The sequence below is a fragment of the Schistocerca americana genome, chromosome 7 (assembly GCF_021461395.2).
Source record: "Schistocerca americana isolate TAMUIC-IGC-003095 chromosome 7, iqSchAmer2.1, whole genome shotgun sequence".
Lineage (NCBI taxonomy): Eukaryota > Metazoa > Arthropoda > Insecta > Orthoptera > Acrididae > Schistocerca > Schistocerca americana.
This window is the reverse complement of record NC_060125.1, coordinates 112,108,765-112,124,442: the sequence shown is the minus strand read 5'-3', so window position 1 is coordinate 112,124,442 and position 15,678 is coordinate 112,108,765. Positions and strand designations below refer to the sequence as shown.

The window sequence follows — 15,678 nt, the reverse complement described above, 5'->3', positions numbered from 1 at the left end:
CAGCAACAAACTGACAAAGTTGAACAGCTGCCTTGAGGAAATATTGTGCTGTACACAAAACATGATCCGATGGCAGACCTGGGAGGAATATATCAAGTGAATCCATTGGGAGACTGTAAAGAGTCACGTGAAATAATTTGTGTTGCTGCTTCTAGCATGGGTGACAACAAATCTGGATATGGGACAAGTTTCTCAACGAGTTGGTCATTTTGTCTTCCACACCATCATCATTGTCTTACATTCATGGATTTCACATCTGCGTGTTCCATCTGCACAAAATTTATTTCCATATTTCCTTGGTCGATCTCAGTCTTTCTTTCTTTTTGTGTTGTAGTTCAGGATCTTTCTTGGCTTATCTTTCACTTCCCATTCTGTTCATCCATTGTTTCAACTTCTCTCTGTATTCAGTTATTTCCTTGTTAACAACATATTTAGGATATTCATTTCAAACAACTTCATTCTTTATAGGGTGTGCTCTTGTGCTGCTCTGTATTCTTCTCAAGAACCTTATTTCCACTGCTTGAATTTTGCTGAAATCTTTCTTTTTACTGATCCAGTTGTTATTGCCTTACAACAGTAGTAGTATCACCACAATTTTAGAAATAATTTTGTGTCTTTTGGGTTTTGTATTTCAGAGTTAAGTGTTCAGTTTATTGTTCTGCATATTGCTTGAAATTTCTGCAGTTTTTCATTTGTATCACTACCATAATAATGTAGGAAGGGGATTCTACGGAAGTGATAAGCCACCAGTAGAGATGACACACCTGGATAATGAGAGTACTACTTATTAAATTGAGCACTAGTACAGGGCATCTAGTCAATCAAGTTGTCCAGCTTGTGCTGAAGTCAGGTTGCGCTGTCCCAAAGAGTATCCACCCCACTTCTGCCAAAGATTTTTGGTTGCCCTAGGACAAATGTCCCTACAGAGCCCCATCAGAAGTGCGGAGCACAGTGGAGTGTGGTGGCTAGTCTGCATCGATAGGTGCAGGAGCACCAGGCAGCGTTGGTGTTTGTGGTGCCATGGATGTGCGTGACTGGCTGGGCTATGTGTGATGTTTGCAGAGGACCCAACTAAACCATTTCTCATGGATGGTGGGGGAGTGTGCATAACTGATCATCTTGTGGTTGATACTTTCACAAAGCAGGATTGGCTCATTTCTCTTAGAGGAAGAAGTAGGCGTGACAGTTGCTGTATACATGGTAGGGGGTGAGCTCCTGACATGTGGCATTGCATGTGTCAATGTTGTGGTTGTCAAGGTGAGCTTCATTGTTATCTTCTAGGGTGTCTGTCTTGCAGTATCCACACGGTTTGAGGCTGTTAAGGGAGACAGTGGTAAGTTCCTTGCTAATCAAAATGCCAAAGGCATGAGTTCCACGTTTGAACATTTTGTAGTGTCTCAAATAAGGTGTTTGTGATTTTTTCATGTGTTATACCAATTGTTGAATACTGAATTTGCCAATGTTAGTCGCATGCAGGTTATAATCTGCAGGGAGTGGAAGGAGTTCTCCATACACCGCTTTGTCAAGTGAAGCCTGGAGGTTGTTTGTGTATACAGTTCATGAGCCTAATAGGACTTGTGGAAGCATATTGGTCTGTGAGCTGCCAAGCTGCCATGGCACACAATTGCCGCTTTCATCATTCTATGCCATCTCTCCACCAGGCTGTTGCTTTGTGGATGGTAAGCAGCAGTGCACATATGGATGATCCCATAGAGGCACTGAGCACTGAGCACTGAAAAGGGCTGACTTATCTTTTTGCCCTGGTTGTTCATAATACAATTACATATCCCAAAGTGCACAATCCATAGTTTGATAAAAGTCCATGCAATGGGGTCCGCCGTAATATTGCTCCACCCAGTGAGTCATTCTATCAGTGGCAGAGAGAATGTAACAAAATCCTTTGAACTTGAGCAGTGGCCTGACAATGTCAAAGTGAATGTGTTTGAAATGTGCTGTTGGGCTGGGAAAGTTGCGCAATATAGATCAAGCGTGACACCCAATTGTGCCTTGTTGGCAGGGTAAACAGGATCGTGCTCAATGCCAACAGTTACGTTTGGCATTAGGTCACAGAAAATGGTCTGTAACCAGCAATGACATTGTCCTGGCACAAGGAAGGTTCAGGTTGTGAAGTCTGTCAAATACTTCATGTAGCATGTTGAGGAAACCAGTGCCTATGGTTTTCCCGGAGACACATCACACAGTAATGTCAAAAGCAAAGCATGTTGTTAAAACTGAAGGCTTGTATTCCCATCAGCAAGGGGTTGAGTGATGGTGGGATGATTTGTTTACTGATTCTTGAGTTTCTCCCGGTGTATTTGATAATCAAAATATCCACGGGTGTACTGCCGGTCTACAGTGTCCAACGGGCACAATATTTCGGCGATCATACATGTTGCCATCATCAGGTGAACTGACGGACTGAGCTCCTGTGAACGTGCCGGCACAGAGATCCGTACACTATGGCTGCTCAGGGGGAACTGGGTTCGGTCGCGGCGGCAGCCGATTTAAATACCCTCCGCCCGCGGCGTGCTCACTCCGCCATCCGCGCCAGTCGCAACTTCATTGGTAGTGCAAGAAAAATTAATCATACAACCAGCAAAAGTAAGTGGACCAGTAAGAAGTTCTTGTTGGGAGACTTGGTTCAGTGTCACATCAAAACTGCTAACAGTTTTGTACACAGGTAGTCTGGCCCTTGTATGAACGCACGAGGATTCTGGTACAGACGTCGAGATACTGGGACAGCGTTGTTAGAGAGACCATCGAAATTCGCACCAATGATGACATAAACCGTGACTGTGGCTATAATCTTAGCAAGGCTTGGGAACCAGCGATTGGGTTAATCAAGAGTAAATTGAGCAAATGTGTAGTTGTGACGACCACGGCGGACAGAGCCATCACACCGACGTCATCCCAGACGGCGTCGCAGTCTGTTCCACCGCACGATCATGACGTGGGGCGCGGACGGCGGAGTGAGCGCGCCGCGGGCGGAGGGTATTTAAATCGGCCTCCGCCGCGACCGAACCCAGTTCCCCCTGAGCAGCCATAGTGTATGGATCTCCGTGCCGGCACATTCACAGGAGCTCAGTCTGTCAGTTCACCTGATGATGGCGACATGTATGATCGCCGAAATATTGTGCCCATTGGATACTGTAGACCGACAGTACACCCGTGGATATTTTGATCATTTGTTTACTGTTGGGCCAAGACTTTGTAATTGTATGGAGATTGTAGAAAGACATGAGAAATAATTGGCAATGGTACTCTCGGTTCATTGCATATGTCAGATGTTAGTTGTGTATTGCTAAATAACATTGATGTGATGGAAATGTCGGGGGGCTGGCATCTGTGGACACATTCTGAATGGCATCGGCCTAGAGCTTATGGTCTGTAAATGTTGTTACATGGTGACCTTTGATGTCTTCATTGAAATAAGGCTCAGGAGAGATCGCAGTCAAATACTGACCATTTCAATATCATGACTGAGGGTTTCTTGGAGGAAAATTGAACTGGTTGTGGCACACCATTAACAATCTGTTAAGAACTGCTCCAGTTGTGGTGTCATTCGTGTCTGTTGTGTGCAAACATAACTGCTCTTAAGCTAGGCAATTTTTAGCATGCAAAAACACTTTTCTCATTCCTGAGTTGAAGGTAATTTCTTTTTCCCTTTGTCTTTCAAGGGATTTGTTAGGGGATCTGCAACTCAGCTGCCTTTGAAGATCTGAAACTCAGCTGCCTGTGGGACATGTTGGTAGTGAAAGTTGAGAATCCTGAGGAATTGTAGTTAAGTCACAGTATGTTTTGTGGTGAGGAAGGCCTTGTACCAGTAGTGCACATTCAGTTGTCAGTTTGATGCCAGTAGTGTTAAGAGATTGCCTGAGGAATGTAATTTTCACCTGCCAAAGGTGTGATTTCACCTAGTTAATGACCATCCCGCCCTCCTGCAGAATGGCCAGAGGTCATTTTACGTGCCATGAGTGCTTGTCCTAGGAACAAAAGAAGATGAGTATGTCATCGAGGTACAAGGAGCAGAAGAGCAAGCAGAACAGGAGATCATCAATGAACCATTGACAAGTCTGCACAGCATTTTTAAGCTCGTATGGCATACAGACAGTCTGAATGGAGTTATAATGACAATCCTTTGGATGTTGTTGAGGTGTATTAGTATTTATAGTTATGCATGCTTGCAATCAATCATGCTAAAAATTGTAATCCCGACAAGGACATGCGTAAAGTCCTGTATGTTGGGAATGGGATACCTGTTGTGCACTGTACAGGAAGTAAGGACTCTGTAATCACTACACAATCTGGTAGAGTCATCTTTGCTGGGAACATGCTTGATTCTGGAGGCCCAGGAACTATCTGAAGGGTGAACAATTCCTGCTTGCAGGCTTTCACTAACTGTGGCTTTGGCAAGTTGTAGATCTGTTGGGGCTAACTGTTGTGGTTTATTTTGAACTAGGCGTCTGTCTGTTGTTATAGAATGCATAGATCTATCATGAACAGCACAAGCCTGTGCACATAGACATGAGGTGGTTAGGTCAGGAGTACTGTTAACTGACACTGTGCACTGCTATTTACTACCTCAGGGTGGCAGGTTTGCTATGTGGAGCTGCTCATGTGCTGCCTCTAGAGCCACAGCAGTGATGCAACATCGAATCTCATCATTTTCTGTACATAGTGATTGAATCTACATGTTGCAAGCAGTATGACATTGGTGTGTGTGTGTGTGTGTGTGTGAATAATGTCCTCTGAAAGTTTGGCACATTCACAGTGAATGTTGTCGATGGTGCTACTAAGGGAAAGCACGTAGGGCAGTAGTTGTAGAGGTGTGGAAGAGGTGGAGACAGCTTGCACTCATTCGTCCATGATGTGGCAAATGAGCATGGACTATAGGGCATATGGCAAACAGCCAGTGATGTAGATTGTAGATTCTGAAAACTGGTTCTACCATGTCAGTAACCAGGAAGGTCCAGGACACTGGTCTGTATCTGACAGGTTAATTGTGAGTGCAAGGGTGCCATATAGACCAATGTTCGTCGCTGGCAGCCTGGAATGTGAGAGTGCTGTAGGTTCAAAAATCAGAGTGGAGGAGCATGGAAGTGTGCTAACATCAGAGCCCATGGTGATTAATAGATATTGGTTTGATGCTGTGTCCAAGATGAAGAGACATTCATGAGCAACAGTTGAGGTGTGTGTGTGTGTGTTAGACATCATAGTGGGTTGGAAGTGACTCGGTGAGGTGTTGCAAGCCAGAGTGCCTACTGCCTGGAGTCTGGGTACCGGCAGGGATCCTAGCATTTCTGTGCATCATTGTTGATCTGTGTATGATACCAGCAGCAAGCAGCATCTGGAGCCAGTGTGGGATGTGTGATGGTGTTGCCATGTGTGCTAATGTGCACAGCTGTGCAAGTGGCAAGGAGTGCTGTGATCTGCCATGATCATGGCCTTTTATGTCTGTTCTGTTGGGGATGACCAGATCTATAATGTTATTATTACAGATCATGCATTTGTAATAATTTTCTGTATGAATCAGTTCAGCACCAGGGGTGTGGTCTGCCACGTGCACTGCCAAGTCAAATCTTGGGGTGGAGTTAGTTTTTGCCTATAGTAAATGACAATGAACATTCTGTCAACCATAGCCAAGCACTATCCAACAGACCCTGTCTCATTCTTGATCATGGCAAAGTGTAGGTCTATTACTAGCTTCACAGCCACAGGGCTTAACAGTGTGGAGTCTGATATAAATGCTGGAGAAGCTGAGGTCTGGTGCCAGAGATATGATGGTGTACTATCACACAGTTTGATCTTGTACATGACCTCTTGAAGCTGCTGTTCTAGCATGTGGGATTGTCTCTATAACAACAGCACTATGGCCGTCTCATATCTACTCTCTGCTGGAGGTAACTTGATGGTATCGTAAATTAATTCAGAGTGGCCCACCAGGTTCGATTGGCCATTGAAAATGCTGGTTCTCTGAAAAATGCAGCTAATGATTATGAACCACAAGCTGAGTACTAGCTGAACATGTCAATTTACTGGTCATTACATTATGTCCTTAAGTGTGTGAGGAAAGATAGCTGCTGATTGTTCATTCATAGTTGATTGTTGCATGGCAAATTGTGACTGTTGAAATACATTGTGTGGCATGGAAGGCATGGGTGATGTGAACATGGCATTGCACAGATGATTAGAATCGAGAAGGCACTCGAAGGAGCATGTGGGATTCATTGGATTTAAGACGATTAATGGGTTCATTGTAGGCCACCATTGTTGATGAGGTGTCATGCCGCTGTTGGCTATGTTACAAAAATGGATTATCCACACACTCAGTTTTCGCAGTTGGATTCACACATTGTCCACACTGATCCTTGATTGCATTGCTGTGAGTGGCATCCATTGATGTAGATGTCGTGCCTGGTGATGTGGCGTATGATGGTTGCGGTGTCACTGCGTAGTTAGCATGATCATGTTTGGAGATGAATTGGCACATTTTTGTGGTTGACATAGAGTCACCAGCATAGGAAGTGAGATATTATGGCAGTTATATGCCACTGATAGATACAACACACCTGCATCATGAGAATACTGTTTATTAAATAGAGCACTAGTACAGAGTGTGTAGTCAGCTGCATTGTCCAGCTCACACTTAAGTCACATTATGCTGTCCCAAGAACTTCTACACCACTGATGCCAGAGATGTATGGTCACTCATGGATGAATGTCCCCACAATCATAACTTGTGCCACTGTCCAGATATTTAAAACGTGACTTCATTATTAATTACTATTTTTGACTAAATTGAGTAAGGCCATAACTTTCACCTTACACAAAGAAATTTTAACAATGTAGGAAAGGATAGATTGCTTCTTACCATAAAGAAGGCCCATTAACTTGCAGACAGGCATAATTAAAAGACACTCTCACGCACACAAGCAAGCACACCTCCAGCACACATGACTGCCAGCTCGGGTAGCTTGGGCCAGAATATCTGTCTGAGTCAGTGTACTGCCAAGTGGAGGTCATCTTCCCTTTCTTGAATAATTTGTTTATCATAAGCATATATTAATGCACTTAGATGAATGTTTTTATGTAATTTAATTCCTAGATAATTATGTGATTCTAAATTTTTAAGGTCATTGTCAACAGCAATTTTAACAAGAGTAGGAGAAAGAGAACACCCCTCATCTCACTTCTTGATTGGTTTTAATCTCATGTGTCCTTTCTCTCTGTATTTATTAATTTTTCTGTTTCAAGTTTTAAACTTTTGATTGCCCTTATGAGACCTGATGCATAGCCTCTTTCATGCAGTAATGCCCATGATCTATTTCGAATAACTTTTAGATGAAAAGAATTTCCTGCATGTTTGATTATTTCTGTATTTATTTCATCTTTTCCTGCAGCTACCTCCACTCCTCCCCTATTTTTAATTATTGTATTATGTAGTCCATTTTTATTGTTTCAACATTTACAATTTCCTTTTCCTCATCAACACATATTCCCAACACTGCCCTGTTTCTGTTTCCATTGTAACTCTTGATACTGTTTATTTCATTGATCTTCTCTAATTAATTGAGTTTTGCTGTATCTTTTTTGACTGATTTATGAGTCTCATTGGGCTTTCACATTTTTGTAAACTTTGCAAGGAGATTTCAAGGTTATTGCAGCCTTCTTTTTGTTATTTGTTTCCGGTATTATTATTATTATTTTATGCTTATGATACTATCTCAAACAATATCATTAACTCTACACCAAAATATATGCATCTCCGTGAGTGTATGCACATTCCAAAATTAAACAGTGGTGTCCTTTAACATAGTTTATCTGTCATCCTATCATCATAATTTTATTCATTTTTAGGAAATAAATACCAAAATTGCAGTATTGATGGTATTCTCAATTATTGTAAAATAACTGCACTCAGTGGTTAGTTTTGCTTAACAATTAGAACAACAATGGAAATCTCTGGATGGAATAATACATAAAACAAAGGAAAGACAACCACTTGCCTATAGTTCATTGATGTTCAGTACATAGAAACACGCAACATAGAACAGTCTTTGCACTATCTTTCAACCTCCAGCTCTTTCTCTTGTAGAAGTACACACATTCACACACAGCTACACAGACTCCTAAATGTACACACAGATTCCTTTGTCCGTCTATGTGGTTTAAGTGTGAATGTGTGTGCGTCTACTATGGAAAGAGCAAGAGGTTGAAAGATACTGGAAACAGTGTTTTCTGTTGTGTATTTTATGTGCCATGTATCAGTCAACTATAGGTGAGTGGTTGTATTTTCTTTATTTTACGTGTTTCTACTTAATAGTTGCATTTCAGGATCAAGAAAATAACAGGAGAAATATTCTACAGAACATACAGTGCTTGCTTACGTGAACATGGAATGTATTTTACTGACTTGAACTTGGAATTTATCTTCTTCACATTGGACCACATTGTTATGAAAGTATTATGCAGCTTATAGTAACACAGTTTTTAACTATTTCTGTTTCACAGCAGTTTTTTTAAAAATTCATGAAACAATTTAGAAAGGAATTGTACTTTTATCACTGTTCTTTAGATCTGTACTCTCCCATTCTTGTTGCTGAACATAGGTTTCAATTAAATGTACTTAGAAGTATAGCATCTTTTGCCAGGAGCAGTACTTCAACAGCAGCAGCTGCATTTGCCATTGCAACTTCAGCTTCAAGTAACCCCAGGGATCATGCCTCACCACCATCGGTAATCAAAGGCAGTGATGGAGGACCTGGCAGTATAAGAGGCCGCTGTAGTGTGGGTGATGCCAGTCTAAGGTCAGCCTCTGGAAGCTGCCGTGAACGTAATCGCAGGAAAGAGTCGGTCATGTCGACTGCTGCCACCATGCGTGTGCTTAATGTGCTTAGGCACTGGGTATCAAAGCATGCACAGGTCAGTAGATAATATCTTGTGACTATTTAATTTTTATTTTGTGCTTATAGAATGATCACATGTGTACAAAGCAATATTATTTAAGTAATTTTTTTTATTGAAAATTAGTGTTACCATGGCAGTTGCTAATAATTCTGTTATATGTTAGTAAATAATTTGACACTGTAATCCTTTAACTTCTGAATTTAATGAAACATGGCAAGAGACTAATGTGTCTTCATATGAAGTGTTACTTTTTGGTATTATACAATTAATTACTGCCTTCCATGTCCAAATCTATATGCAATCTGTAAATTTTATAACCACTTTGATAATTTTAATCAACATAGGCAGTGTTCCTATTCATGTGCACCAGTTTTGCTGGTGATTAATGTGGAGCCGGCCGCGGTGGCCGTGCAGTTCTAGGTGCTTCAGTCCGGAACCGCGAGACTGCTACGGTCGCAGGTTCGAATCCTGCTTCGGGCATGGATATGTGTGATGTCCTTAGGTTAGTTAGGTTTAAGTAGTTCTAAGTTCTAGGGGACTGATAACCTAAGATGTTAAGTCCCATAGTGCTCAGAGCCATTTGAACCATTTGATTAATGTGGAAGGAAACTAACAATAAATGTCTACTGAATATATTTCTTATATAACAAAAAAAAAAAAAAAAAAAAAATATTTTACACAGCATATTAATGCATGAATGTTTTTTTAACATTGAACTGTGTGCTCATGCTGTGACTCATTTCATTATTAATGGTCAACTCAGTGGCAGTGGACCAGCAGTTCTGTACACATTTTTTTCTGGGAAAAACAGTGGAAATCCTATACAGCATCATGGAATATGATGTTAAGATATTTTTTAAGCAGGGACATATTGAAGATTATGTGAATTCAAATGGATGCTGTTTTGAACATATTGAATGCAACTATTACTAACTGAACATGTTTCGTAAGTTGTCAAATTTGTGGCCTCAGTGTCAGCTCTTTCATATCAAACCCTTTACACATAGTTTTCCAGCAGAGTGCAAGACTGCACTGTTGTAAACTGCTCATCCACTGTCACAGAGCCAGTAGATTCTGATGAAACATGTCACAATTTAAGAAAACAGTTAAGAGTAAAAAGAAGACAAACATGTGCCAGTAAACGATGGCTGCTTGTTGCTTAATAATGTGTAATTAGTTTTCTGTCAGTCATGATACATAGTTCATATTTCTTCTTTTGATATTTGGCAGCCAGAGACTAAGGTTGTGTGTGTGTGTGTGTGTGTGTGTGTGTGTGTGTGTGTGTGTGTGTGTGTGTTTTGTCCAATTCTGATGAAGATCTGTTTGGGCAAACGCTTTGTTTCACTGTCTTTTTGTTGTGCCTGTCTGTGACTCAGACGCATCTCTGCTATACAGTGAGTAGCAACTGTCCTTTTCATAATATTGTCTCTTTTGACATTTACATTATATGGGTCTCACTCATCCAAGTGGCTCACTTATGGTATCTGTGTTCATAAAGAATATAAAGAAGAGGTTTGGCACTTGATGTGGTTTAACATTATTTTGTGCTTCAATATTAAACTTACCTTTATTCTTTTTCATGCACATTTTCCAGCTTACCTATTTTCATGCTAAACACTGTTCTTTGCAGATATTCCTCGGCATTTCATCCCCGCATTATTGTCTCCGATTGCATTTCTCTTCTCTGTGTTTGCACCTGCATTCATTCACGCATAACGCTTAGTAAATCTTTTCATAAAAGAGAGGCTTCAGAGTTGTGGAATGTGACATGTTACATATTAACAGGCAGAAGTCACCACTGCAGGAAATGTCTGAAGTTTTTGTCCAAATTAAACTGTAGGTCTTCCTACAATTAGCTGTAAGGTCTGAGGAAGACAAGGTTTACCACCTCCAGTCACATCAAGATGGTAAAGCACTATGGTGTCAAAACAAAACTTCCAAATTAATGACAGCATTATTTTTACTTTTTTTATACATAAAACACTACTCAGAAATAAGATACTTGTCCTCCTCTTACACTACCCATCTCCTGTTTTTAAAAGCTGTTTCTTGCTAAGCACTTACACAACTTTAAACTGATTTCAGATACCACATATCAGCCATCTGGACAGGGTGACACAGCTTAGCAGGCCACCTAAATATATGTAGAATGAATAAATATTTGAAGATGCAGTTTTCTCTAATTTCTAGTTGACAATGTGGTATTTTCTGACATAACAAATAATTTTTAATCCTTATAGCTGCTGAATTATGACATTAACTTTCCCTTTTATCTGTTTTATGGAGGTGTACACTTTTCCTGTGACACTGGAAAGAGCCTTCAAAGAGGACACTGTAGCCAAAACATGTGTGGAACATAGTCAGCCACTCTCCTGCTGTCTGGAGAAGAGGTCACACAAATGTCTGTCCTCCTGTACAGAATGTAATCAGACATGTGACTCGGGTATGGTAGCTATATTTGAAGCCCATCAGTCTGTGCTCTGTGCTCATGAATCAGTTCAGACTTTTGCAATGTATAAGACAGTTGAAAAACTGGATATGGTTCTCATTTATGGAAATATTGCCTAATTGTTACAGCAATGATGTGATTTATGCTAATAAGTTTTATATTATTTTATTTATCTATTTATAGTTAGTTTACATATAGACCTGTCACATGCAGAGACTAAATCAGATTGTAACTTTTTATTTAATCAGCTTAGTTTCTAGCTGGCTGGCCTGTATGTGAACTATCTATAAATGAATAAATTAATAATGCTTTGTAGCATAAACTGCGTAAAGCAGGCCATAACTTTTGTTAATCCATGGATACTGCAGAGAAGATCCAAAGAAGAGCGGCGCGTTTCGTCACAGGGTTATTTGGTAACCGTGATAGCGTTACGGAGATGTTTAACAAACTCAAGTGGCAGACTCTGCAAGAGAGGCGCTCTGCATCGCGGTGTAGCTTGCTCGCCAGGTTTCGAGAGGGTGCGTTTCTGGATGAGGTATCGAATATATTGCTTCCCCATGCTTATACCTCCCGAGGAGATCACGAATGTAAAATTAGAGAGATTAGAGCGCGCACGGAGGCTTTCAGACAGTCGTTCTTCCCGCGAACCATACGCGACTGGAACTGGAAAGGGAGGTAATGACAGTGGCACGTAAAGTGCCCTCCGCCACACACCGTTGGGTGGCTTGCGGAGTATAAATGTAGATGTAGATGTAGACATATTGAATTTATTTATTGAAAGTTGAAAATATAAAAATGGCAGCAAATAAAGCAGGTGAAAGAGAATACAAACATCTAAAAGATGAGATTGACAGAGAGTGAAAAATGGCTAATAAAGAATGGTTAGAGGACAAATGTAAAGATTTAGAAGCATATTTCACTAGGGGAAATACAGAGACTGCATATAGGAAAACTGAAGAGGCCTTTGGAGAAAAGAGGAGCACGAGTATTAATATCAAAAGCTCAGATGGGAAGCCAGTACTAAGCAAAGATGGGAAAGCTGAAAGGTGGAAAGAATATATACAGGGTCTGTACAGGGAAATGAACTTGAAGGCATTATTATGGAGAGGAAAGAGGACATAGATGAAAATGAGAGAGGGGATATGATCTGAAAGAAGAATTGAGAGAGAACTGAAATATTTATGTCAAAACAAGGCCACTGGATGACTGGAATACTCTCTTTGAAATTCTTAAGGTAGCAGTAGTAAATACATGAAGCAAAAAACATATTTACAACTTGTACAGAAACCAGAGTTAGGGGCATAAAAGGGAAGCAGTGGTTGAGAAGGGAATGGGACAGGGTTGTAGCACATCCCAGATGTTATTTAATCTGTACATTGAGCAAACAATGATGAAACCCAAAGAAAAATTTGGAGGAGGTGTTAAAATTCATGGAGAAGGAATAAAGACTCAACCATTTGCCGATGACATTGTAATTTTGTCAGAGACAGCAAAGATCTCAGAAGAGCAGTTGAACAGAATGGGCAGTGTCCTGAAAGGAGGAAATATGGACCATAAACAGTGTAGTCTAGCAGAGAATATAGGATTCTGAAATAGAAGTATGAGGTTTCAGTAGTTATTCAGAGATGAAAAATCTCACACAGGATAGAACAGCATGGAGAACTTCATAAAGCCAGTCTTCAGACTAAAGACCACAACAACAAAAACAACTTTTTACTGAATATAAAACTATTACTCTATAATTTCATTTAGCAACTATTAGAAAGAGATAACAATTTTCAGCTAATTCATTAATTACCAAGATAATGCTAGTTAGTAACTAAATTTATTAACACACTAACTATGTGAATATTTCATCCATAAAGGAAGACATTATGAATGCCACTAGTGTTGATAAATAAAAACAAACAGTCCACTGCATCAGTAACTTGTTTATCTGGCCACTACGCATTTCGATGGCTCACATCATCATCTTCAGTTGGAGAATTGTTTATTTACATAGCTGGTGTTGGTGAAGAGTACAGACATCTTTTCTCACTAGCAAACCAGTGGGCAGTGTATGCTGTGTTTCATCTTTTGCTAATGATAAAAATTGTTTATTTAGAAAGGTGCTTTTGAGAACACCACAGAAAGCTGCCTTGATGTTACTGATAACCCGAGAAGACTTCATGATCAAAATTTGCCAAGAAAGACTGTATTCCTATGTGGCACCATTGAGGTTAAAAAACATGAATTTCTAACTGTGGATTGAACTTACAGGGGAGGTGGAATTGTAAAAAGTCTGCACACTGTTCCCTATTGTACATCCTCTCCACTGTACATTATGCTTACAGTGTCAGTTCAAAGATGTTCTACATGTTACAGATATGCTTCTTTACATTGCATACAAAGATAAAAGATTAAATGTTTCCACAACTGAATATGTTTTTCTTTAAAAAAAATTGAGTGGGCTGCACCAGAATGTAGAAATGTACACAATTCAGTTATTATATTATTTTTTTATTTTTTTTTAAATAGGAATGTGTTGCAGCAAATAAAAGATAAAATGGTTATGTATGTAAATAAAAGGAAGAGCAGATACCCATTACTGTTCTTTTTTTATCAAATGCTCCAGCACATTCATATTTTTTTTAATACAAGAAAATATATTTATGGACATACAGCTATGTAATATAATAACTGAATTGTGCACATGTCCTTATTCTGGAGCAGCCCTTTCATTTTTTAAAGAAAAATGTATTTGTCTAGAAACCAACTAATCTCATATCTCTGTATCCTATGTAAGTAAGGAAATGTGCAACACATAGGATACTGTCAGGTGATGGTTGGAGAGATGACATCACAGTTACAGGTAATCTACATAAACCAATTGTTGGTCACTGATGAATTGTATATTTGGATCATGATAACCCCTTCAGCATCAATTAAGGCCTGAAGGTGGTGCGCTGAAGTGCCAAAACTAGTAGCTGCACAATAAATGACATCATAAGGACAGCTGTAGGTGTTTCATTTTCTTACAGTAATGAATGACAAAAGTCCCTCAGACCTCCAGGCACAAGGATGGACATACAAAAACTTTATACCGCTGTCAGTACTATATAACCACTGGCTCTGAAGTTCCTTCTGTAGGACAAAATGCCAAGTGTCAGTTTGTTGGTTTTATAGTCGTACACCAGTATGTTGCAGGCAACTGTCCCACACTCTGCAGAAGTAATTCCCCACACTCCCCAATGCTATCACCCTGCCACATGCTGATTGATACATATCTATACTGCCATCTTCACTTATAGTTACTTCTTTATTTTGAACCAGTGTTATTCCTGTCTTGTATCTCAATATAAATATTCAGCTCACCCTCCTTATTCTGATGTGTACTGTTTCATACTCTATTCCCCTCTTTCTCATGGGGTGACATCCCTGAAGTGAACACATTGTTTAATAATATGGTCTGGTTTTGCAATTTGCCCACAGTCGCAGTTACCATTTAGTTGATGTTGTATTCTGTTCAGATATGTCATGTAAGATCCACATCCTGTAAGAAAATGAATCTACCTCTCAGTGATAGAATATACTTCATATGAGCCTTTCCCACACACTGAGAAAGATCTCATAGACATGCCATCTTGCAGTTCTTGTGTAATGGTCCCCCTACAATTCTTGTGTTATGCATGAGGTGACTTCTAGCTTGGTATTTGCTTTTTGCTCTAGTATCTGTAAATATTCATAACTAGTATTGTGCTTCCTTCTTTCTGATTACTAGGGCTAGGGGACATACTCCTAATTTTATGAGAAGAGCTTCCATAGAAGTACAGGTATGCACCTGTAACTCTTAGTAATATGCTTCTCTGCACTATTGTGCATTTCGCTAATCTTTGCACTCACACTATGGAAGCTTCATGATCTACTCTAATGGTATCTATGGGCAGATGAAACTTATCTTGGCTAATTCTTCATAACTTTTTCATCAAAATTAGAACTCTCTGTCACAATATTTCAATGTGTTTACTAAAATTTTGTTTCTCATAAATGTGCAGTCCCAAGTACCCTGCTACCTCCCATCTCTTGATCAGACTGTTATTATTCTTATAGTTGGGTTGTTTGTCGATGACAGTTTCACTTTAAGCACCATGTATATTATTTTACTTTTGCTACTTTGAGTTTATTTTTTGAACACTGTGCGTGAAATGCTGCCACTACACCTCAACCATTTTCTTTTAGCTCTACCCTAGTATTTCCTGTTTTTCTGTTACTCCCCTCAGACAGACCAGTTTGGCTTTCTTTGCTCTGCGATAATCCTGAAGACTCAGAGACTTCTCAGACAT

General features: G+C 39.9%; 1 protein-coding gene across 1 annotated transcript in view; it reads left to right on the top strand.

Moving 5' to 3' along the window:
- Window positions 1-15,678, top strand: part of LOC124622752 (ras-specific guanine nucleotide-releasing factor 2-like) — an 898,440-nt gene that overhangs the window by 564,625 nt on the left and 318,137 nt on the right. The window contains exons 18-19 of the mRNA XM_047148541.1: window positions 8,652-8,749; window positions 8,813-8,922. Coding sequence (XP_047004497.1) covers window positions 8,652-8,749; window positions 8,813-8,922 — 208 coding nt within the window. The remainder of the gene's footprint in view (window positions 1-8,651; window positions 8,750-8,812; window positions 8,923-15,678) is intronic.